The sequence below is a fragment of the Oreochromis aureus genome, linkage group 11 (assembly GCF_013358895.1).
Source record: "Oreochromis aureus strain Israel breed Guangdong linkage group 11, ZZ_aureus, whole genome shotgun sequence".
Lineage (NCBI taxonomy): Eukaryota > Metazoa > Chordata > Actinopteri > Cichliformes > Cichlidae > Oreochromis > Oreochromis aureus.
This window is the reverse complement of record NC_052952.1, coordinates 1,434,349-1,457,232: the sequence shown is the minus strand read 5'-3', so window position 1 is coordinate 1,457,232 and position 22,884 is coordinate 1,434,349. Positions and strand designations below refer to the sequence as shown.

General features: G+C 41.9%; 1 protein-coding gene across 1 annotated transcript in view; it reads left to right on the top strand.

Annotated features, from left to right (window-relative positions):
- The first annotated feature begins 534 nt into the window (after positions 1-534).
- wdr26a (WD repeat domain 26a) overlaps positions 535-22,884 on the top strand; it is a 28,803-nt gene continuing 6,453 nt past the window's right edge. Inside the window, exons 1-10 of the mRNA XM_031734708.2 lie at positions 535-1,184; positions 1,887-1,986; positions 2,129-2,185; positions 3,909-4,045; positions 4,353-4,450; positions 5,961-6,117; positions 6,432-6,570; positions 6,685-6,825; positions 18,786-18,905; positions 21,066-21,211. Coding sequence (XP_031590568.1) covers positions 880-1,184; positions 1,887-1,986; positions 2,129-2,185; positions 3,909-4,045; positions 4,353-4,450; positions 5,961-6,117; positions 6,432-6,570; positions 6,685-6,825; positions 18,786-18,905; positions 21,066-21,211 — 1,400 coding nt within the window. The 5' untranslated portion in view covers positions 535-879. The remainder of the gene's footprint in view (positions 1,185-1,886; positions 1,987-2,128; positions 2,186-3,908; positions 4,046-4,352; positions 4,451-5,960; positions 6,118-6,431; positions 6,571-6,684; positions 6,826-18,785; positions 18,906-21,065; positions 21,212-22,884) is intronic.

Genomic DNA, 22,884 nt, shown 5'->3' with positions numbered 1-22,884 from the left:
CTCTTTCCTTTGAGTTGTTGGTTATCACTTACTGATTAAAGAATAATACTGATAAATCTCAGTGTCGTGATTACTGCACAGCACATTGGGACAACTGATTGTGATTTACTCAAAATCTCCTGAGAGTGGCTGACTTCAGACAGTGATGATCAGCTAATTAATGAGTCAAAGTAATCAGCAAACACTGTAAGAAAACATTCAGGTTAACAAACTAGGAGCATGTCTGAGCCATACATGTATGCAGTGGGACTACAGATGTGCACAGACTGCATCTTTGTACAGAGATTAAACTCCATGTTTGTTATGATTCTAGCGAAATGTACAGCTGTGAGTCTGGATCTAGACTTCTGTCGTAGATTTAAAAAATGTGACTTTGATGGTAAGGGTTAGGGCCTAAATTATCTCGTCACGTTGTTAAAAAAAAAATGCTGGGAGACGTGAAGGTCGAGCCCAGGTGGGGAAACAGCGACGCCTAACGGTGACGCACAGCAAACAAGACCGACGTGAAGGAATTTCCGCTGACGTCACCGCGTATGGCCATATCAGGGTTGCAGCTGTCTAAGAGCAACAATAACAAGCGCTACTCCGCAGCCTGAACGCAGCGTTAACAGCACTGACAGCACTAAATACCGTCGAAATTCTCAAAATGCAGCTTTCGAAATAACTCCGGTGTTTGTTTCTTGGTCCTCCGAGCTGAACACCGGCTATCGTCCAGGCTGACGCCGCCGAACAGAGACTCGGGCGCAGGGGGAGCTTTGCAATTTGCGGCTGCATCTGGGTCAGTGGGCCCCACGCTAACCGCACCAGAGGTTTGGCTATCCCCGTGGACCTGTCAGCTGTTCGTACACGCATCATAACCCCCATATAAACCGGGGCAACATGGAGGCTAACGGTGGAGGACAGGACCGGGATTCCGAGCTCTCCTGTCGAAACGGTACTCAGAATGGTGAGTCGTCCTCCACCGTGGCCGCTCACTCCAACGGACTTATCTCGGTAACTAACAATGGCAACGCTGTCAGCAACAACAACGGTGTGGCAGCCCAGCCCGCCTCCAACAACAACAACAACAGCAGCAGCAGCACGGCGGATGGCGGGTCGGGGGTCAAGAAGAAGAAGCGCCTGTCTCAGTCTGAGGAGGATGTCATCAGGCTCATAGGACAACATCTGAACGATTTAGGTCTCAAGTAAGTGAGCCCGCTCAGGTAGCTAGTGTTGATGTCACTCAGCACAGCAAGCAGCCACGGGGACGGCAGGTCACCGTGTAGTGCCTGAGGAAGTGAAGATGCTCAGGATGGATCCTCCTCACTCGTTTATCGCTGGCTGCAGGTGCAGAGCGATGGATGAGTAGGCCCGCGCAGTGTGTCACATACATGCTAATAAACTATATCAGACACAACTATACGGCATCGGGACCGGTGTATCACGATACGGTGCAAGTCTTATATGTGGTGTTTAAGCAAATCTGCAAACTATGAACTGTCCGAATATAAAGAACACATCGTACTGTGTCCAACATGATCGCACAACTTATGGCCATTTTAAATATGAAAATCCTGCACAGATGTAATATGTGGGGACTTTCCTGGTTTAGAATGGGCCTCTAATAAGTGGCTAAACGTTTTGTTTACATATAGCAACATGTGTATATATATATATATATATATATATATAACAGTAAGGAGTCTGTGATAAGTGACACACCTGTGCATTTTCCTGCTTGCTACATTTTTATATGAAGGATGGACCTTAGTCTCATATAGTACAGCTTCTTATTTCACACATGACACAACTTTCCAGTCAATGTGTTTAAAATTCTCACAGGTGAGTGCTGATGCTTCACCATGCTCAGTAGTATTAATATGGATGTTTCTTTTCACTGTTCATAGTCAGACGGTGGACCTCCTGATGCAAGAGTCTGGCTGCAGACTGGAACACCCCTCTGCCACCAAGTTTCGCAATCATGTCATTGAAGGAGAGTGGGACAAGGTGCAACCAAGTTCTCTGAACTGCTTTTTAAATCTTCAGCAGGCTGTTACAGTAGTCTGTGCACTGTGTTTAGGTCGAGTAAAGGTTTGTGTGATCTCTTTGCTTGTCTGTTGATGAGTTTGTGTTTCCCCTTTTCATACAGGCTGAGAGTGATCTGAATGAGCTGAAGGCACTGATGCATTCTCCTAGTGCTATAGTGGTGAGTGGACCGCCTCACAAGCCTCAGACAACATCAGTTTACCATAAAGTCAGTAGTCTGAACATTGAGCCAGAATTATAATGATTTAGAATAAAACCTCTTTCATTGAGAACAGACTATACATTGATGGCATATCATATAGGTACACTAATAAACAGAACTGCAACCATCACACCTTATATGCTTTTCTAAAGTAAACATGGCTGCCTGCAGGTTATTCATAAAGTTTGGCTAGTTTGCTTACGGACAGACAAATGGTGCACCGCTAATCTTACTGAACACCCAAAGCACACATTTTATTTTACTATAGTCTGCACACTTCAGCAATGATCATTGGTTTGTTTTGGGTTTGTTTACTGCATCCACTAAGATTAGATGGAGCAGTTTGAGATGAAATGATAAAAGACAGTTTACTGCAGTTTTATTTTAGTCAGTTTCCCAGTTTTGTTTTCAGTCCACAGCATTTTTACACAGGAACTCATTTGATGTTATACTGGCTTTTCATTAATAGTTAAATGTTAGTGTTATGTCCCAGTCTGGGGTACAGGAGTGACATAAGGGTTAAAAAGGGGGTCCCCGCCCCGTCCCCAGTAGCCAGTTTACAGATAAGGGTGAGGTTTATTGTTCCACCAATAACACCAGAGCTAAAAGCATAACCTCCAGGGGGAGCAAAGGCCAAAATAACAACCAAAGGAAGTCCTTCCAAAGGAGCGCTAACTAAACTCTACGTGAAAACTAAACCAAGCGAAAGACAAGCGCGACCTTTAACCCTTTAATTTAATAAACAAGAGAAACTGTACAAAAACAAATGGGCAGCTCAGCCCTGCTTCAGCGCTGTTTACAAATGGACAAGACTATTATCATTACTATACACAAAAGGTAGGCAGAGAACACGCATACAAAACACAGACCAGCAAAACTGACACACACTGCTTCAAAATATGGCCAGCGCTGTGACAATTAGCCAACACCCACAAAGCAGATGCATACTGGAGACCAGGGGCGTCGAACGTTAGCCTGGTCGACTTTGGAAAATGTGCACATTTTTGACTCTAAACTGTATTTGAATAAGTTTTTCAGCTTTTCCTGCTGTTAAAGAGCTCCCACATGTCCACTCATACTACACCACAGTGATTAAATAACAGATGAACAGTTGAATTACACTATCAACACTAGAAATGTCTGCTTGTGTTTACACTGTGACTGCAGTGTAAAAAATAACAAGATAAAAATCTATAAATAAGAACATGTCTGTGAATGAACACTAACCCAGTTTTATAATCACAGTGCAGTGTGGCTGATGAGGTATTTTACACATTTATTTCTCATAGTTTAAGCTCCGAGAGTTGTGCTAACAGATCATTTACTACAACATGTAGCTGCACTTCCTTTACTTGTAATTAGATGGGATTAAATGTGTAGTTAAACTACTTCCACTCGTCCAGCCCACGTAACATCAAAGTAGACCGTATGAGGCCCTGACTGTAAAATGAGTTTGACATCCATGTGTTAGACTGACATAATGGACACAGCATGAACAACCATTGTTAGTCTGGTTGGTAACTACATTTTCAACTTGATGTTTAAAGTTCCTTTAAAATAGCCAGACGTGAGTCCCAATATTGTAAAGCTCAGTAACAACAGATTTGTGTTATTATATGTCAGCATTGTGTAAAATATGGTGATAATTTACATCCTTGTTTTTGTTTTTGCTCCTCGACAGCGGATGAAGTTCCTACTCCTGCAGCAGAAATATCTGGAATATCTGGAGGATGGGAAGGTCCTGGAGGCTCTGCAGGTCCTCAGAGCCGAACTCACCCCTCTCAAATATAATACGGAGCGTATCCACATCCTGAGCGGGTCAGTTCACCAGCACACGAAGAAGCTGAGTGTGATTCTGAGATGATGATGATGATGATGGAAAAAAGAGTAATATTCTAATATAACATGCTGGGTATTTGTGTCACAGTGATGGATGACAGATGTGTAGTTTGTCAAAAACACGATGCCTTGAAAACATTTGTAGATACTGGCAGCTGTAAAGATGCTGAGATGCATGAAAAATTCAAACAGGAATTAGCCTTACAATAAAACGTCCATCTATGTATGTGCTCCCTGTAAAAGCTGACGTGGGTGTTTCTGATAGTAACTGGTGTTGTGTTTGTAGGTACCTGATGTGCAGTCATGCTGAGGATCTGCGAGCCAAAGCTGAGTGGGAGGGCAAAGGCACAGCATCGCGAACCAAACTGCTGGACAAACTCCAAAGTGAGTGCAGTCTGACTCACACGGTCACATGCTGTGTGTGTGTACACTGACAAGCAAAGGAGTAACTCCTATATGCAGTACCCACTGGTTGTCTTACTGGTTCTCAGTTGACATTAGCATTTATTTCCTGTTTAAGTTGTCCAGTTATTATTTGTCCCTGGAAGGAGCCTTTTTTTCCAAATAGCAACATATCTGGATATAATATTTCAAATGAGTAATAATGATCTTTGTGTGCAGGTGTGATCAAAAGTGCTTTGAAAGGCTTTAAAAATCAAAAACCGCACCTGACATAACTTTGGCTGATCTTACATTAAAGATACACAAAAACAGTCGCCTCAAGGTGCTTTATATTGTAAGGTAGACCCTACAATCACATGACCCCCTATGAGCAAGCACTTTGGTGACAGTGGGAAGGAAAAACTGCACAAACGCAGCACTGAGGTCTAGCAGGACAAGCACAGAGATGAGTCCACTGTCAGAGGCCATAAGAAGATCATTTGTAACCTTCACTAAAGCTGTTTCTGTGCTGTGATGAGCTCTGAAACCTGACTGAAACTCTTCAAATAAGCCATTCCTCTGCAGATCTGATCTGTTTGACAACTGGATGTTTGACAACTACTCTTTTTTTCTCTAATGGATGTTTGATACATCTGTGAAATGGTTATGGGTAATTTTTTCTCTAATGATAAGAATTTTATTTCTTCAATCAGTGACGAATAGTAAGATGTTCTGGCTTTGCGGAGGGCTTTCTTATAAAGCAGCAAACTATTTCTCCAGGCTAAATGATGATCCTCTAAATTTGTGACACGCCATTTCCTCTCCAGCTTACGAGTTATCTGCTTTAGGCTACGTGTTTGAGAATTATACCACGGAGTCAGGTACTTCTGATTTGAGGCCTTAGTTTTCACAGGAGCTACAGTATCCAGAGTCGTACGTAGTGAGGAGGTAAAATTATTAACAAGATAATCGACCTCTGTTGGAGTAGCGTTCAGATAGCTGCTCTGCTCTATGTTGGTACAGGGCATTGAAGATGATAACAGTGGGTGGATTATATTCTTAAACTTAGTTACAGCGCTTTCAGAAAGACATCTACTGTGATAAAGTCTACTCTCCACTGCTGTGTAATCAATTATTGTAAATGTAAATGTTATCAGGAAATGATCAGACAGCAGAGGGTTTTCAGGAAACACTGTTAAATGTTCAGTTTCTATACCATATGTTAAAATGAGATCTAGTAGCTCCTGTTTTACTACCTCAGCGTTCCCTGGGCTTGTCCTGTTGTTGTGCACACGAGGGAATGTAAAGTAACACATTACTGTAATCACATTACATTTTTTTTAGTTATGCAGTAATGCATAATAAGAGGGGGGGGGCTTGCACATTTAGCCGGACTGCTAACACAGGTCTGTTTTAAACACAAACATGAAAATGAAAAAGTGTTTCCAGCTCTATGCTCTGTATTCATTCTGTGTGTGTGTGTGTGTGTGTGTGTGTGTGTGTGTGTGCACAGCTTACCTGCCTCCGTCAGTGATGCTGCCTCCCCGTCGTCTGCAGACTCTCTTGAAGCAGGCAGTGGAACTCCAGAGGGAGCGCTGCCTCTACCACAACACCAAACTGGACAGTGGTCTGGACTCTGTGTCTCTGCTGCTGGACCACTCCTGCAGCCGGTCAGTAAACACACATACTGTTAAATACTGTGCTCCACCTCAACTGATTGTGCTTTTTTTTTCTGCTGTCCTGCAGGATGAAACATTTAGATTAGTGAACAGTCTGTAATCTAGATGATAAGAATATGTCAGCTATATGTTTCCTTTATGCACTAAGTCTGAGGTATGTTTGGCAAACCAGTGTATCTGCTCATGTTTGTGATTAGGCTTTATATGGTGTGTGTGTGTGTGTGCGTGTGTGTGTGTGTGTGTGTGTGCGTGTGTGTGTGTGTGTGTGTGCGTGCGCGTGCGTGCGTGCGTGCGTGTGTGTACAGGAAACAGTTCCCCTGCTACACGCAGCAGATTCTCACAGAACACTGCAATGAAGTCTGGTTCTGCAAGTTCTCCAATGATGGCACAAAACTGGCAACTGGATCTAAAGACACCACAGTCATTGTGTGGCAAGTCGACATGGTAACCAGTTATTTGCTTATCAAGAGTTACACTTCAGAATAGCAACAATCAGTCAGTGAGTTATTACAATGGTTGTAGTGACTGGAACATTGTTGTTTGTGTGTTGGATCACAGGAAATCCAGCAGCTGAAGTTGATGAAGACTCTTGAAGGTCATGCTTATGGTGTTTCCTACCTGGCATGGAGCCCTGATGATGCTTATCTGATAGCCTGTGGCCCTGACGACTGCTCCGAGCTGTGGCTGTGGAATGTGCAGGTATGGAAAGCCTCACAAGTGCAGAGTAACCAGGGATCCACATTCAGAAAAATAGGAAGTACTGTCCTCGTAGCAAGGAGATTAGCATAACCAGGAGGTTTGTGAGGACCTTTCTTTGACCAATCTGTTTTCACCGTGTGGGTTTACTCTCCGTTTTCTCCGGTATTCCAAAGATACTCGGCAGTGCATCTAAGAGGGAGCATGGGTGAATGGCTCAAAGCATTAACCAATTGGGCCTCTATGGTAGAGTGGCCGGATGGAAACCACTCCCCTGTAAATCTGGAGTTTGCTAAAAGGCACCTGAAGGACTCTCAGACCACGAGAAACAGAATTCTTTGGTCTGATGAAACACAGGTTGAACTCTGACCTGAATGCCGAGAGTCAGGTCTGAAGGAAACCAGGTGTTGCTCATCACCCGGCCAATCCCCCGGCAGCAAAGCATGGCCGTAGCACTATCATGCTGTGGGGATACTTTTTGTGAGACTAGACAAGTCAGGGCAGAGGCAAAAATCAATGTACCAATGTGCAGAGACATCCTTAATAATAACATCATCATCATCATTATCATAGTTTATTTATAAAGCACACACAAGGCTGACCAAAGTGCTGAACAACAGAAATATAAGAGATACAATAAGAATAATAAGTACGATAAAATGATAAACATAGTAAAAACAATAAAATATAAGTAAATAGAAGCCAGTGAACCACTGAGTCAAAGGCCAGCGAATAAAAATGTGGATTTAAAAACCAGCACTGATGTCGATTGCCTAATGTGAAGAGGAAGATTATTCCAAAGTTTTGGAGCCACGATAGAGAACGCTCGGTCTCCTCTCAGTTTCAGCCGTGATTTGGGGACTGAGAGCAACAGCTGCTCAGGTGACCGGAGCGAAAGAGTGGGGACATGGGGCTTCAGCAAATCAGACATATATGCAGGTGCCAGACCATTTAAAGATTTAAAAACCAAAAAAAGGACTTTAAAATGAATCCTTAATTCAATTGGAAGCCAGTGCAGGGAGGCCAGAACCGGAGTAATGTGCTCAAATTTCCTTCTACCAGTTAAAAACTGTGCCGCAGCATTCTGTACTAGTTGCAGGCATCAGAGTGCCCAGTCCAACCCCTATTAAAAGGGAGTTGCAATAATCCAAGCGTGAGGTTATAAAAGCATGGATAAAAGTTTCCAAACACAACTTGAAAGAAAAGGTTTGACCTTCGACAGACGCCTGAGATGATAGAATGATGATTTCATCACCCCATTCATGTGGCCATCAAAAGTAAGTGCACAGTCGATTTGTAACCCAAGATTGGTAACCGAGCTCTTCAGGTGAGGGGTCAGAGCAGCAAGGTCAACATCAGGGGTATCAGAGGAACGATTCGGGTCGAACAGAATTGCTTCTGTTTTACATTCATTAAAATTTAAAAAGTTTAGAGCCATCCATGACTTAACATCGCTAAGGCAGTCGAGCAGGAGTCTAATTGGGGAGCTATCAGAATGACTGAAAGGTAAATAAAGCTGGCAATCATCAGCATATAGATGAAATGAAACATTGTGTTTACGAAAGATCGCACCCAGTCGCAGGAGATACAACAAAAACAGTAATGGCCCAAGAATAGATCCCTGTGGTACACCCCATGGCAGAGGGGCCACAGAGGATGATGACGAACCCAACTTAACACAGAAGCCAGGGCTCTATAGTGCGACCAAATTTTCAGTGGTGCGACTAAAAATTTTCAGTGGTGCGACTAAAAAAAATATTTGGTTGCACCGGTAACAAAAAAAACAAAAAAAAAAAAATCTGCAACTCTCCGTGTGGTCAACAACAGACACACATTATTCCCCTATCGTGGACTAAACCAATCAGAGATAGTCAGGGGCGGGACCTCTCTGATTGGCCGTGGTCCAGTTGAAAGTGCAGGTGGAAGAGAAAAGGTGAGTGACTTGAATAAAGCGATATCGATTCATTAACGGATTCCACACAAAGACGTAAACACAGAGCAACCCGAGGCATCAGAATCAGCTTTGTCTTTCTCGGCTTTCTCACCCCACGGCCCGAACACGGACACGCTGTCGGAGCTCAGCGATTCTGATGCGTCGGGTCCGCGCTGTGTTTCCGCTCTTTTTTGCGCTGATTCTGAGCTGCAGGTTTTGTCTCTCCAACCAAAATTCACCGAGCCAGCAGCAAAAAGAAGCAGCAAACTACGCTTCACATTTGATCAATGTCGTCATGAATTCCCTCTGACTTTTGCTGTTTTGCTTCCACCACGATAAAAATCACACTTCATGCACAGCTCTCTCTCTCTCTCTCTCTCTCTGTACTTCAAGAACAGTTTCCGTCTCAAATCTCTGTTTTCTGCATCATTCATTGGCTTATTACCCACCAGTCTACAGTTGTTTACAGCGCTGTCGGCCGCTGTCTTTTCTTTTCTTTTTCTTTTTTCACGTAAATGACCTCCGACAAGAAAGCCTAATTTCTGCTTTTCAATACTGAAGAAATTTAAACTTCTTAAAATTATGCAAAATTACAGAATATTGCAGAATATTTTTAAGGTTATCTGCTATAAAACGCCAGACCAGGAAAATCTCCTTCATGTCTTTCTGTGTTTTATTCTCAGTTACTTTGACACAAAGGCATCTGCTGTGATGTTCACATCTCTGATGAAGTCTCACATGTGTCAGTGCTGATAAATGATCAGAATTATAATATTTCTGACTGTCTGAGGTAAAACTGAATCGAATCAGGACTTTGTGAATCGGAATCGAATGGATTATAGAAATCAGTGATGATACCCAGCCCTAGTGAGCAGCCTAGGCCTGACAGAAGTGGATGTAGCTGTGGGTAATAAGAAAAGATGAAAAGAACGATTGATAACTTTTGTGTTAAGTTAAGGCCTGATCCGTCTGAAATTCATAGCCAGCTCTGACACGGAGCCATCAATCTTTGAATGCTGAAAAAACAGCAGTGTATCCAGAAAACACATTATATGCTGCAATAAATGCACTGCCCAAGTGTCCCCTCTCCCCACTGCCTTTCAGCAGCAGGCAACAGCAAACAGGTCGTCAGAGGAGCCGAGATGATGATTAAGTTTAACATTTTCTACAATATTGACAAAGCAATTTAAGCACAAGTTTGTTAGTTAATAATTTAGAAATGAATATTGTCTGTATGGACTTCCCCCCCAAAGAAAGTGCACATGTAAAACTGCGGTGTTAAGCGATGCGGTTGAAAAATTTGAGTGCGCCTAACTTTTGTGCCGGTACGCCTAAATTTTTAAAGTTAGGCGTACCGGTGCGCCCATGTCAAAAAGTTAGTCTAGAGCCCTGGAAGCTCCTGTTTGACAGATATGATTTTATCCACAGGAGTGCCACACCAGAAATGCCCACACAATGCTGTAATTGAGAGATCAGCAGGTCGTGATCCACTGTGTCGAATTCAGCAGTCATATCCAGTAATATAAGTACTACATGTTTACTACAGTCCGTCGCTGTCATTCATAACCTTTATGAGAGCTGTCTCTGTGCTGTGAAACGGCATAAAGCTGGACTGAAATATTTCAAACATTTGAGAGTTATTTAGATAATCCATCAGCTGAGTGTGAACAATCTTTTCCAAGATCTTACTCAGAAAAGGAAGTTTAGAGATGGGTCTAAAGTTCGACATAACTGAAATATCTGAGCCTGGCTTCTTACAGTGGCTTGCAAAAGTATTCGGCCCCCTTGAACTTTCCCACATTTTGTCACATTACAGCCACAAACATGAATCAATGTTATTGGAATTCCAGGTGAAAGACCAATACAAAGTGGTGTACACGTGAGAAGTGGAACGAAAATCATACATGATTCCAAACATTTTTTACAAATAAATAACTACAAAGTGGGGTGTGCGTAATTATTCAGCCCCCTTTGGTCTGAGTGCAGTCAGTTGCCCATAGACATTGCCTGATGAGTGCTAATGACTAAATAGAGTGCACCTGTGTGTAATCTAATGTCAGTACAAATACAGCTGCTCTGTGACGGCCTCAGAGGTTGTCTAAGAGAATATTGGGAGCAACAACAACACCATGAAGTCCAAAGAACACACCAGACAGGTCAGGGATAAAGTTATTGAGAAATTTAAAGCAGGCTTAGGCTACAAAAGATTTCCCAAGCCTTGAACATCCCACAGAGCACTGTTCAAGCCATCATTCAGAAATGGAAGGAGTATGGCACAACTGTAAACCTACCAAGACAAGGCCGTCCCACCTAAACTCACAGGCAACAAGGAGAGCTGATCAAAATGCAGCCAAGAGGCCCATGGTGACTCTGGACGAGCTGCAGAGATCTACAGCTCAGGTGGGGAATCTGTCCATTAGGGCCCACAAGCGATTATTTTGATAGTCGACTCACCAATTATTTTTGCGATTAGTCGGATCATGCATCCGTTGGACGAAAAAACGTGCAGCTTATTGCACCAGCATGCATCTGCTCTTATATAACTATCATTAGCTTACAGCTTTAAGTGTTTAAGGTGCTAACTAAAAATAAAGACAAGATGATAGTTTATTACACTTTTAATGAAATTTGCAGATTGTTTCAGTGAAGTTTAATAAACTCAGCCGTCTGCTCCTTGCTATCTAAAATATAACAGGACACCGGAGTATGTTCTCAAGCATCTCACACTTCTGATAATCAGTTATCTGCTTGACGTTTATTCATCTGTGCAAAAACTATAACTTTTCTCAGCCAAACCGATTTACTCAGGAACAAATAAAGCTAAAAAAAAAAAAAGCCAAACAATAACATTTTAAGTTATCTAAGTGACTTATGTATGTTTAATCTGAGTAGCGAAAGACAGTGGTGGGTTTTGAGCTCCGTGTTCTCACCGGCTCTAGTGAGAACCCCGGCTCTATCAGCTGGTGGGTAACAGGTCCAGGGGAGCAGTTTTGATATGTGGTGTCTCTGATAAACTGAGCAGATATTTGAGGTTAAACAGCTACATTCTCACCTGAAAATATGTTAACGTTTATTTTGTGACCCAGAAAGATTAATAAGAGTGATATTAAAACTAACTAGCATTGTTGACAACTGTTGGCTATGAATTCTGGGACAGAGCTTCTTCTTCTTCGGTTTAACGAATCCTTGTACATGCAGTGCTGCCATCTTCTGTTTCAGTCCGTTATTACCATAACTACTTATTCCCGCGCTTTTGGGATCTTACAAAGCTTCAAACGAGCCATGTGTCGGGACACAGTCGAAATCGTGGCACATGTCCATAGGACAGATTAGGTGCACAAAGTTGGCCTTTATGGAAGAGTGGCAGAAGAAAGCCATTGAACAGAAACCATAAGAAGTCCTCTTTGCAGTTTGCCACAAGCCATGTGGGGGGACAATGTGGAAGAAGGTGCTCTGGTCAGATGAGACCAAAATGGAACTTTCTGGCCAAAATGCAAAACGTGTGGCGGAAAAAACTAACACTGCACATCACTCTGAACACACCATCCCCACTGTCAAATATGGTGGTGGCAGCATCATGCTCTGGGGTGCTTCTCTTCAGCAGGGACAGGGAAGCTGGTCAGAGTTGATGGGAAGATGGATGGAGCCAAATACAGGGCAATGTTGGAAGAAAACCTCTTGGAGTCTGCAAAGACTTGAGACTGGGGGGAGGTTCACCTTCCAGCAGGACAACGACCCTAAACATAAAGCCAGGGCAACAATGGAATGGTTTAAAACAAAACATATCCATGTGTTAGAATGGCCCAGTCAAAGTCCAGATCTAAATCCAATCCAGAATCTGTGGCAAGATCTGAAAACTGCTGTTCACAAACGCTGTCCATCTAATCTGACTGAGCTGGAGCTGTTTGGCAAAGAAGAATGGGCAAGAATTTCAGTCTGTAGATGTGCAAAGCTGGTAGAGACAGACTCTAAAAGACTGGCAGCTGTAACTGCAGCAAAAGGTGGTTCTACAAAGTATTGACTCAGGGGCTGAATAATTACGCACACCCCACTCTTCAGTTATTTATTTGTAAAAAATGTTTGGAATCATGTATGATTTTTGTTCCACTTCTCACGTGTACACCACTTTGTATTGGTCTTTCACCTGGAATTCCAATAACATTGATTCATGTTTGTGGCTGTAATGTGACAAAATGTGGAAAAGTTCAAGGGGGCCGAATACTTTTGCAAGCTACTGTGTATGTAAGGGATGAATAACTGCATGCTTAAACTCACTTGGTACTTGACCTGACAAGAGGCTGGTATTGATTATGCTCAGAATATGTGGTCCAACAGTAGGAAACACCTTTTTGAGAAAACTGGAATGAATGACATCATTTGGAGAACCACACAGTTTAGCATTTAACACAAGCTTCTCTAGTTCAGGTAGAACAATTGGTTGGAAAGCAACAAGCAAATTTGAACAGGGAACATGCACAGCTGGGTCAACAGAAGATAAAGTGGAGGATCTCAAACTGGCAACCTTATCCACAAAGAAATTAAGAAACTTATTACACATAACCTCAGAAGACTGCAAAAGAACATGATCCTCTGCATTCAGTACAGAATTTATAGTATTATACAAAACATGAGGGTTAAGTGAATTAACAACAATAAATTGTGAAAAATAGGAGTTTTTGGCGGCCTTTACTGCCCTCTGATAAGCTTTCCAGCTCGTCTTAAGAGCTTCCAGAGAGACGTACAGCCTGTCCTTTTTCCATCGTCTTTCACATCTCCTACATTCTCTTCTAGTGGCTCGAGTAAAATCGGTTAGCCAAGGACTGGCCTTGGGTTTACACTGCCCGAGTCTTAGAGGAGCAACCACATCAAGGACAGATTTACAAACAGAGTCCAGATGAGAGAGTAATCCATCTACGGAGGACGACTCAGGGACTGGACACAAGTTGTTCAAATAGTGTTGAAAAATGCTCAGCAGTATCTGAGCCGAAGGCACGATAGCATCGCATAGGTGCAGCCCGTTTAACAACAGGACTAAGAAGAACAACGTCAAATACAATGGGCATATGGTCAGAGAATACAGCATCCTCCACATGTAAGTTACAGACAGATGATAACACCAAGTCCAATGTGTGACCACGTTCTTGAGTGGCACCTTTAACAGATTGAACAAGATTAAAAGAGTTCACCAGGTCCATCAAGTCCTTAGGCAGGGGCTTCATGGGCAACAGACGTGTATATTAAAATCACCAAGCAGCAGGATCTGGTCATACCAGGATGTACAGTCAGCGAGAAACTCCGAAAACTCAGATAAAAACTCCTTGTTATATTTAGGAGGCTGATAAACTACACGGCAACGAAGGCGAGTGGCCCAGTTCACACAAAAGTTCGAAGCTGGTGTGTCATGTCCATAAGGATAGTTGCTTAAACTCAAAGTGTGCTTTAAAAACAACAGCTTACCCCCCCGCCACGACCAGAAGCTCTCGGAGCACTAAAATAAGCACAGCCAGCGGGCAGTAGTTCAGAAAAGGCGCTTAACTCACCGGGTGAAGTCCAGGTTTCAGTGAAACAAAGGAAATCCAATGCATGGGAAGAAAAGAAAGCCTTCAAAATGAAGGTCTTATTCGCCACCGATCTGGCATAACCTGAAGCAGAGTAGACTGGACCTCGGACTGGGACCAAGACCATGACCCTAAGACGGCAGACTTGAACCAGACTGAACATCTCTGGATAGACCTCTGAAAAAAGCTGTGCACTGATGCTCTCCATTAACCTGATGAAGTTTGAGGTTCTGCAAAGAAGAGTGGCTGAAACTGCCAAACATAGGTGTGCCAAGCTTGTTCAAAAAGACTGTATTAGCTGGGAAAGGTTCTTCAACAAAATATTGAACAAAAGCTCTAAAATATATCTTACCTTTATCAGTTGTAAAGAAATCGTACTATGATCCCAGTGTTCATTAGGGATAGGTATCGTTTAGGTTTTATCCGATACCGGTGCCAAACCGGTACTTTTGAAACGGTGCCGGTGCTTAAACGGTGCTCAAACCGGTGCTTAAAGAATGGGGAACACAAAATTGGTCCAAAAACCTTGGTCCAAAAAAAGATAACAATGTTAGCCTTTTCTGCAGCTATAGGGCATATATGTTTTCTCACTCTTTGCTGGAAGCAGTGCTTAAACAATGGGAAAAACACAAACTGTGTCCAAAACCTCTCATGTTTAGCTGTTTTCCACTTTTTCTTTGGTCATTTTAGCCTTTTGGCCGGGGTGAAGGGAGCATCTGCCATCAAACAAGAAGACACCGCATGTAACTACCACGGTGTTTGCTAGTTCACCTTACATGCATTAATGTAATAACGTGGTTAGTGTACTCAACGTAAATTACACACAAACAACATTAAGCTACTCACGCAGGGAAGAACGGCTGCTGCTGCCATCATCATCCTCATCATTTCTGCTACACTGACAGGGCTAGGGGCCAGGACTCTCCTCTTCGGGTTTTTGGGGGATGTTGCTAACTCCGGTCCGATAACAGGCACCACACCGCGCAGTAGATGTGCACGGTGTGAGGTCTCGCAGCAAGCTATCAAACACGGTGCATTTCTCGGCTTTAAAAAAAAACGCTATGCGTCGCCAGGTGTTTCATCAGATTTGAGGTGTTACCTCCTTTGACAGTATCACAGTATCAGCTTAAAGCACTTGTTGCAGGCTGCTGAGTTTGCATCTTTTGCTGTGAAGTACAGCCAGACTTTGATCGCTTCGCCTTGGGCATTTTTAATCTGTAGCTCTGCTCTAAAAGAACGTACGTACCTGGGCCCGCCTACTATCCTCGGAAACGTAAAATGATTGGCTAGAATTGGCTCAGGGAAAAAAAAAAAAAAGCACCGAAATAAAACACTGAAATGTGCGCTGCTTTTCGGTCTGGTTACTACCGTTTATGTCAGGACTGACACCGGTACCCATCCCTAGTGTTCATATAGTCCCTGTCTTCTCCGAGACAAGTGGACCAGTCTTAATGAAACTTTGTCCAGGACACTGTGAGTGCCAACATATTTATGGCTTAGACAAATATTTTATACAAATCTCATAATTGCAAATATTTGTACATCTGACAATTCAGTTGAGCGCTGAATAGCGACCTTACAGCTGCGTTCACTGTGTGCACAGTCTGTGTTCATGTAGTTTAACAGTCAGTACAAAGTTTTTTATCTTCCCAGTGCAGCTGAGGGTGAGATCAAAGCTTAAAGTGCAGAAACTGCAACAGTGTGGGGATACGAAGATGGAGTTTGGGTTTGAGCATCATCATCTCATCATGAGATAATTGATGAAGCAACCTGCTGAGTCTTCTATATCTATAATTCATAATTAATGTTACAATATATATTTATAGGATTTATTCTGATATTTTCTTTATTGTACATATTTGTGTTGTTCAAAATATGACACCTAAAGCAGTGTTGCTCTGATGAATGAACCCATCTGTACATCTTCCTCCATAGGATTAAGTGTTATTGATTGTAAATCTTAAATAATTATTTTGTGAAATCTTACATATAATTAGAAATGGTATTAGAATGAACAACAACTTTAATTACTGCTGTGTTTGGAGTTCCTCAGGGTCCGGGCCCTGTCATAGATGGATCTTACCTTCGGTTTTCAATTAATTAAAAACAAATGTAAATAAACCAAAGAAGCAGAATTTATGAAGTTATCATTGGTGAATTCTGGCCAGTCACAACAGGCCATTCGAGGTTGATCAATACCGTTTAAATACAATTATGATGTCATGGTCAGAGGTTGTTCAGTGGGGGACGAAACTTTCCTTAACTTTGGATTGTACGCTGCTGCAGATGTCAGGTCCTGTGTCTTTCTCCTGTTGGGTGACTTAATTAATGTCTCTTACTGTTTTTTTTGTCTATATAATGGCAGTTTAAATAACATTTGAATAAGACAGTACTTTTTAATTACTCTTTGGATTCTAAGAGATGAAGTGAAGTGATGAGACTATTTCATTTTGATGCACGATAACTCGAGAAGAACATAGATTAGGATTTTTAAATTGATGCCATGGGTGCATTACAAATCTCAGTGACCTCAGCCTAAAGGTCAGACTCATGCAGAATAACCCATTATTTTAAAACTGCAGTATATTACAGGCCAGGACAACTTATTCAAATATGGGTAGAGTATAGCAGTTCACCTTGATATGCTGCTGCCTCACCTGTTCAGCTCAGACTGGTCGTCTCTGCCGGTGTTTCCATGTGTGCTTGTGAGAAATACTTGTGCATTACTTGAAAGTGAGAGATAGGAGAGTCCCCACTGATCGTTGTGTCGACTCAGATAATGACTAAAAACAAGCCTGTGCAGCATGTCAGCATATGACTTTTAGACCTTACTGACATTTTGATCATTTGTCAATAAGGAGCTCCGAGATTCTCAGAATACTGAGGGAGGTGAAAACAACGGTAGCAAATTCCACAGCAGCTTTGCTTCGTGTTGCCTTCTTCTATTCTTACACCACCACTGATTCAGGTTTTAAGGTTTTTGATGATACTTAGGGGAAACCTAGACTACAATGAGCCCAAGGTGCCTCAAGTGTGTGGCAGCCAGACAGTTCAAAAGCTTGATGATACAGTGCACCTCCCATCCAGGCAGCCTGACACAATCAGACAATATCACACACTGTCAGGAGCTGCAGCACATCAGACGCTGTCCAGTCCAGCAGCACATTATGCAACTTGGTATCGCACACAGTCCCGTCCTGGTAGCGCTGCGGTCCAGTGCTATGAACCAAGTACAAAACTGTGTTACGATTTCATGATTCATTCAACCTTTAATCTGAGGACACAGGTGAGTGCATTTAATGGGAAAATAAAGATACTAGATTTGTTTTCATTGTCAAAACATTTGGATATATGTGTAACATAATATTAACAACATGATATATAATGTATTTGTGTGGTAATGGGGAGATCCTCTGCCAATCAGCGCCTTAAAAAACGGTCCCACAAAGCTTTTCCTTGGAGCAAATTCTCTTTTCCACAGTCAAACATCATTTTTACATTTAGAAGCATCTCTGTGTCAGTACGTCATTTTGTGCAAAAATAAATTAAATATTTAATTTTGACATTTTAACACTGACTAAAACATAAAGCAGATTAGTTTTTCAGAGGCAGATGGTGGTTATTACAAACAGTTGCTGACACGGTGTGAAATCTGTGAAGCGACCCTGTAAGTAACACTTAGGGTCAATAACTGTTACTTAGTTACACTTATTGAAGTGTAAAAGAATATTTTACTTGCACTGCAACGAGTTCATGCCTTGAAAATAAGGGCCCATATTCTGTGTTGTCTGCTGTCAAAGGGAAGTTTAAAATCCTTCAGTCTTTGGCTGCGTGATGAGTCCAGCTTTTCAATAGTTTGACCTCCCATAAAAGTGCTGCGCAGCAACCAGTGCAGGGAACATGACCTCAGACTCTTTAAATCTGTAAATGATATTGTATCTAAAGCTGAAGAAACTCTAAATTCTTTTGGGTTTTTATGTTGAGGAATATCAGGCTTACACTGTAAAACTGTTTCCTCGTGTAGTCCATCTGAGCGCACCTGTTGCCAGTTTATCGAGCTACTACCTGGAATATTTATGCTCTAAATGTTTAAAGATAATGAAAGTCTCAACATCAATAAATTGCTTTCACTTGTGAACAATGCACTGAGCAGACTGTGTACAGTGGATTTGTTAGAGTAAAAGTAGCTACTACAAGAAACCTGGCTGACATGAGAGATGCGTTTATGCACCGAAAAACTAAAGAGCGAGTGAGAGTTCACTGGGTTGTTAACTGAATATCAGCACATCCTTAAACACGTCCTGCTCCACACCAGCTGCTGCTGCAGTTTCGTGTGAAACTGCACCGGACCCTGGACCAGACGTTCCTTTTTAATCTTACCTTTTCATAGACCAATCAGAGAAAACTGCATCTCTGTGTTTATTATGTTTGGTGTCTGATCTTTTCTCTGTGCTCTGGGCTCGACTGTACAGACGGGGGAGTTACGAACAAAGATGAGTCAGTCCCACGAGGATAGCCTAACCAGTGTGGCCTGGAATCCAGATGGCAAACGCTTTGTCACCGGCGGCCAGAGGGGCCAGTTCTACCAGTGTGTGAGTATCCTCACTGCATGGGCATTGCTCGGTGTCCACAGGCTCCAACACAGCCTTAAAGGCAGAAAACATTTTCTCCATCTTGTAGGTCAGAGGAGAACGGTCAGACTGATTCAAACTGATAAATATGAAAAAACACTCATTACAACCAAGATAGGAAGCTTCTCTGAGTCCACATCACACAGAACATTTCTTTCTTTCTTTCGTTCTTTCTTTAAAGGGACAGTGCAGTTTAACATAGGCCAAGTACAAAACATGAAGCTGATGTAAGTTTAGAACTATTGCTAATTTTCAACCATTGTCCCTTGTTGGGCTTCAATCACAATACAAACATTTTACAATAAAACATACATTTTCATAGAACCAAAATACGTCATAAATATAACTACAAGTAATAGATGATAAATTTAAAAAACAACAACAAAAACATTAATGAAAATGACTACAGCTCTGATTTCCCTTTAACCAAACTTTGACCTTTAATGTAAAGAGGCTGATGTCAGTAATCCGTTTGATTCGGTTGGAAGTGTGTTCCAACACAAGCTTATTAACACACACGCACAGCTACAGAGGGCGGAGCCTCACAAACACTACAAGACAGGTACGTTCAATAATATAAACATAAAACTATGAATTTGTGGAAAGTCTGGTGTTTTAATGGTGTGGCCAGTTTTTATATAAATGATGTATGTTATACACGCACATGTTTTTTGCAGAGAGACATCATTGACTGTCTGTGTGTCCTGATATACACACACACACACACACACACACACACACACACACACACACACACACACACACACACACACACACACACACACACACACACACACACACACACACACACACACACACACACACACACACACACACACACACACACACACACACACACACACACACACACACATCGTATATAGTGAAGTGAGAATTTAACAAGACTTCACAAGACATCATTATAATAAAGTGTAACTTAAAAATATGCAGAAGTAATTTCTGCTGACAAGTCAGAACATGCCTGCTTAGTGTGTTTATGTCTGCTGCGTTCATGAAAACCTCCGTCTCTTTATCTTTGGGTCACTGTGAGAGCTCGGACTCTCCTCCTGGAAACTAATTGAAGGTTTCAAGAATAACAACAAAAACAAACTGCATATCAAACAGGAAAGCTTTAAATTGATTGAATTCACATAGTAGCCTAAACACTTGTTTTTAATAGTCATCTATGTCCTAATGTTTAAACAGCCTCATACAGCTGAAGAGCACTTTAAAAATTAAAAAAATGACAGTAGATAGGTGAGAGTCTGGCCTCCTTTATACAAACATAGAGACATGACGAGTGACTCAAGACTTATGCACAAACTAAGAGTTTAAAGAAATCTAAAGAATAAATCGAAACATGAAGTCTGAACTGTGTCTGTCTTATTCACCATCGTCCTGAGACTATGTCACAACTTTTCATGTTTTTATATCATCAGTGTTTCTTTGATGTGTTCAAATGATTTGATCATCCTCATGTTGTTACTGATTTATTGGCCTCAGAGTTTCTCAGTGTGATGATGACAGAATGATTTTTTTAAAAACAAGTTTCAAACAGTCTAAAGAAACTATACCCGTCTGTCCGTCTGTGGTTATTCAGTTTTTTCCACATTGCTGCCCACTCCGTTTCTCATTATGAACTTACAGCATGATTAACATAAACACGCATCAATTTCCCAATGGCTGCCACTTTATTAGGCACACCTTTTTTTCACTGTACACAAACAAGCAGTTTCTCTCCAACGCCTTGCTTCCACTAACATCGAGCTACAGTCTGAGTCCACGGGTAGCATCAATCCCACTGCAAACCCTCCGGGAGCCACACGTTCTAGTTTTTATTATTATTATTATTGAAAAAGGGACCACAAGTTAAAAACATCCAATAAATCTGGGTGACCACTTGTGTCTCATGGTCATTGCTAAATATTTAGTGCAAAACCTCAGAAATATTTTTTAGCATTTTGCTGAATCTGTGCTGCTCAAAATTAATTCAGTGTTAAAGTGAAAAGGAGGTCCCACCTGGTCCAACATAAAACTGGCCAGTGAGTGTTTCTGGGCTGATAACAATCATTTTCAGGCTGACGTCCTCCTGATTTTGCTTTGTTTCTGGTGAACTCCCAGGACTTGGATGGAAACCTCTTGGACTCCTGGGAGGGAGTTCGGGTGCAGTGCCTGTGGTGTCTCAGTGATGGCCGCACAGTCCTCGCATCTGACACCCACCAACGCATCCGAGGATACAATTTTGAGGACCTGACAGACAGAAACATGTACGTCATCAGAGTAGCTGAAGTACTAATTAGTCATTATTGCTTTAATAGTAATTGTATCTGTTGTCTTTCTGGAGATGTCTCTGCAACAGTTTCAAGGATCCGAGAAACTACTTAACACTTCAGTCCCAAAACACTGGTTGTAGAGATGTTTGCCTTCTACAGTCTGGAATAAATAGATCTGTTGGATCAGCTGACAAAAGAGCAAGTGGAGCTGTTTCAGGAAATTATCCTGTATGAGATGAGATTTAAGAAACAACCACAGATATTCGCTGCAAGTGTCTTAATGAATGTCAGATACTAATTTCTGGTATGTTGATCTCAGCCAACAAAGGTCATGTTTGGCCGTTATATCTGTGCGTCCATGAGATAGATCATAGTATGTGTGTCAGCTGATACGTTTCTTACCTGTACCAGGTCCTCCTTATAAGGACTCGGTCACTCCACACGTGATTAATATGAAAGAAATGTGGAAATGTTTTGCAAAGCAACCACATATGATCAAACTTGGAGTTATTCACGACTTTGTTTTTTGCATATTTGTCACACTTACATGTTTCAGATCATCAAACTACTTTAAGTATTAGACAATGATAACCTTAAATAATCTTAATAAATAATAAGAAATACTGAGTCCATCTTAGGAAGACCCAAACAGCCTACGTCTATTGCAGCATAACTAAGGGAGGATTCAGGGTCACCTGGTCCAGCCCTAACTATATGCTTTAGCAAAAAGGAAAGTTTGAAGCCTAATCTTGAAAGTAGAGATAGTGTCTGTCTCCTGAATCCAAACTGGAAGCTGGTTCCACAGAAGAGGGGCCTGAAAACTGAAGGCTCTGCCTCCCATTCTACTTTTAAATACTCTAGGAACAACAAGTAGGCCTGCAGTGTGAGAGCGAAGTGCTCTAATAGGGTGATATGGTACTACAAGGTCATTAAGATAAGATGGGCCTGATTATTTAAGACCTTGTATGTGAGGAGCAGGATTTTGAATTCAATTCTGGATTTAACAGGAAGCCAATGAAGGGAAGCCAAAACAGGAGAAATCTGCTCTCTCTTTCTAGTCCCTGTCAGGACTCTTGCTGCAGCATTTTGGATCAGCTGAAGGCTTTTCAGCGAGTTTTAGGACATCCTGATAATAAAGAATTACAGTAGTCCAGCCTGGAAGTAATAAATGCATGAACTAGTTTTTCAGCATCACTCTGAGACAGGATATTTCTAATTTTAGAGATGTTGCACAAATGGAAGAAAGCAGTCTTACATATTTGTTTAATATGTGCATTGAAGGACATGTCCTGGTCAAAATGACTCAAGGTTCCTCACAGTGTTACTGGAGGCCAAGGTAATGCCATCCAGAGTAAGAATCTGCTTAGATACCATATTTCTAAGATTTTCAGGGCCGAGTACAATAACCTCAGTTTGATCTGAATTAAGAAGCAGAAAGTTAGCGGCCATCCAGGTCTTTATGTCTTTAAGACATTCCTGCAGTTTAACTAACTGGTGTGTGTTACCTGGCTTCATGGACAGATAGAGCTGCGTGTCATCTGCATAGCAGTGAAAATGTATGCTATGTCTTCTAATGATGCTGCCTAAGGGAAGCATGTATAATGTAAACAGAATTGGTCCTAGCACTGAACCCTGTGGAACACCATAATTGACCTTAGTGGGTGAAG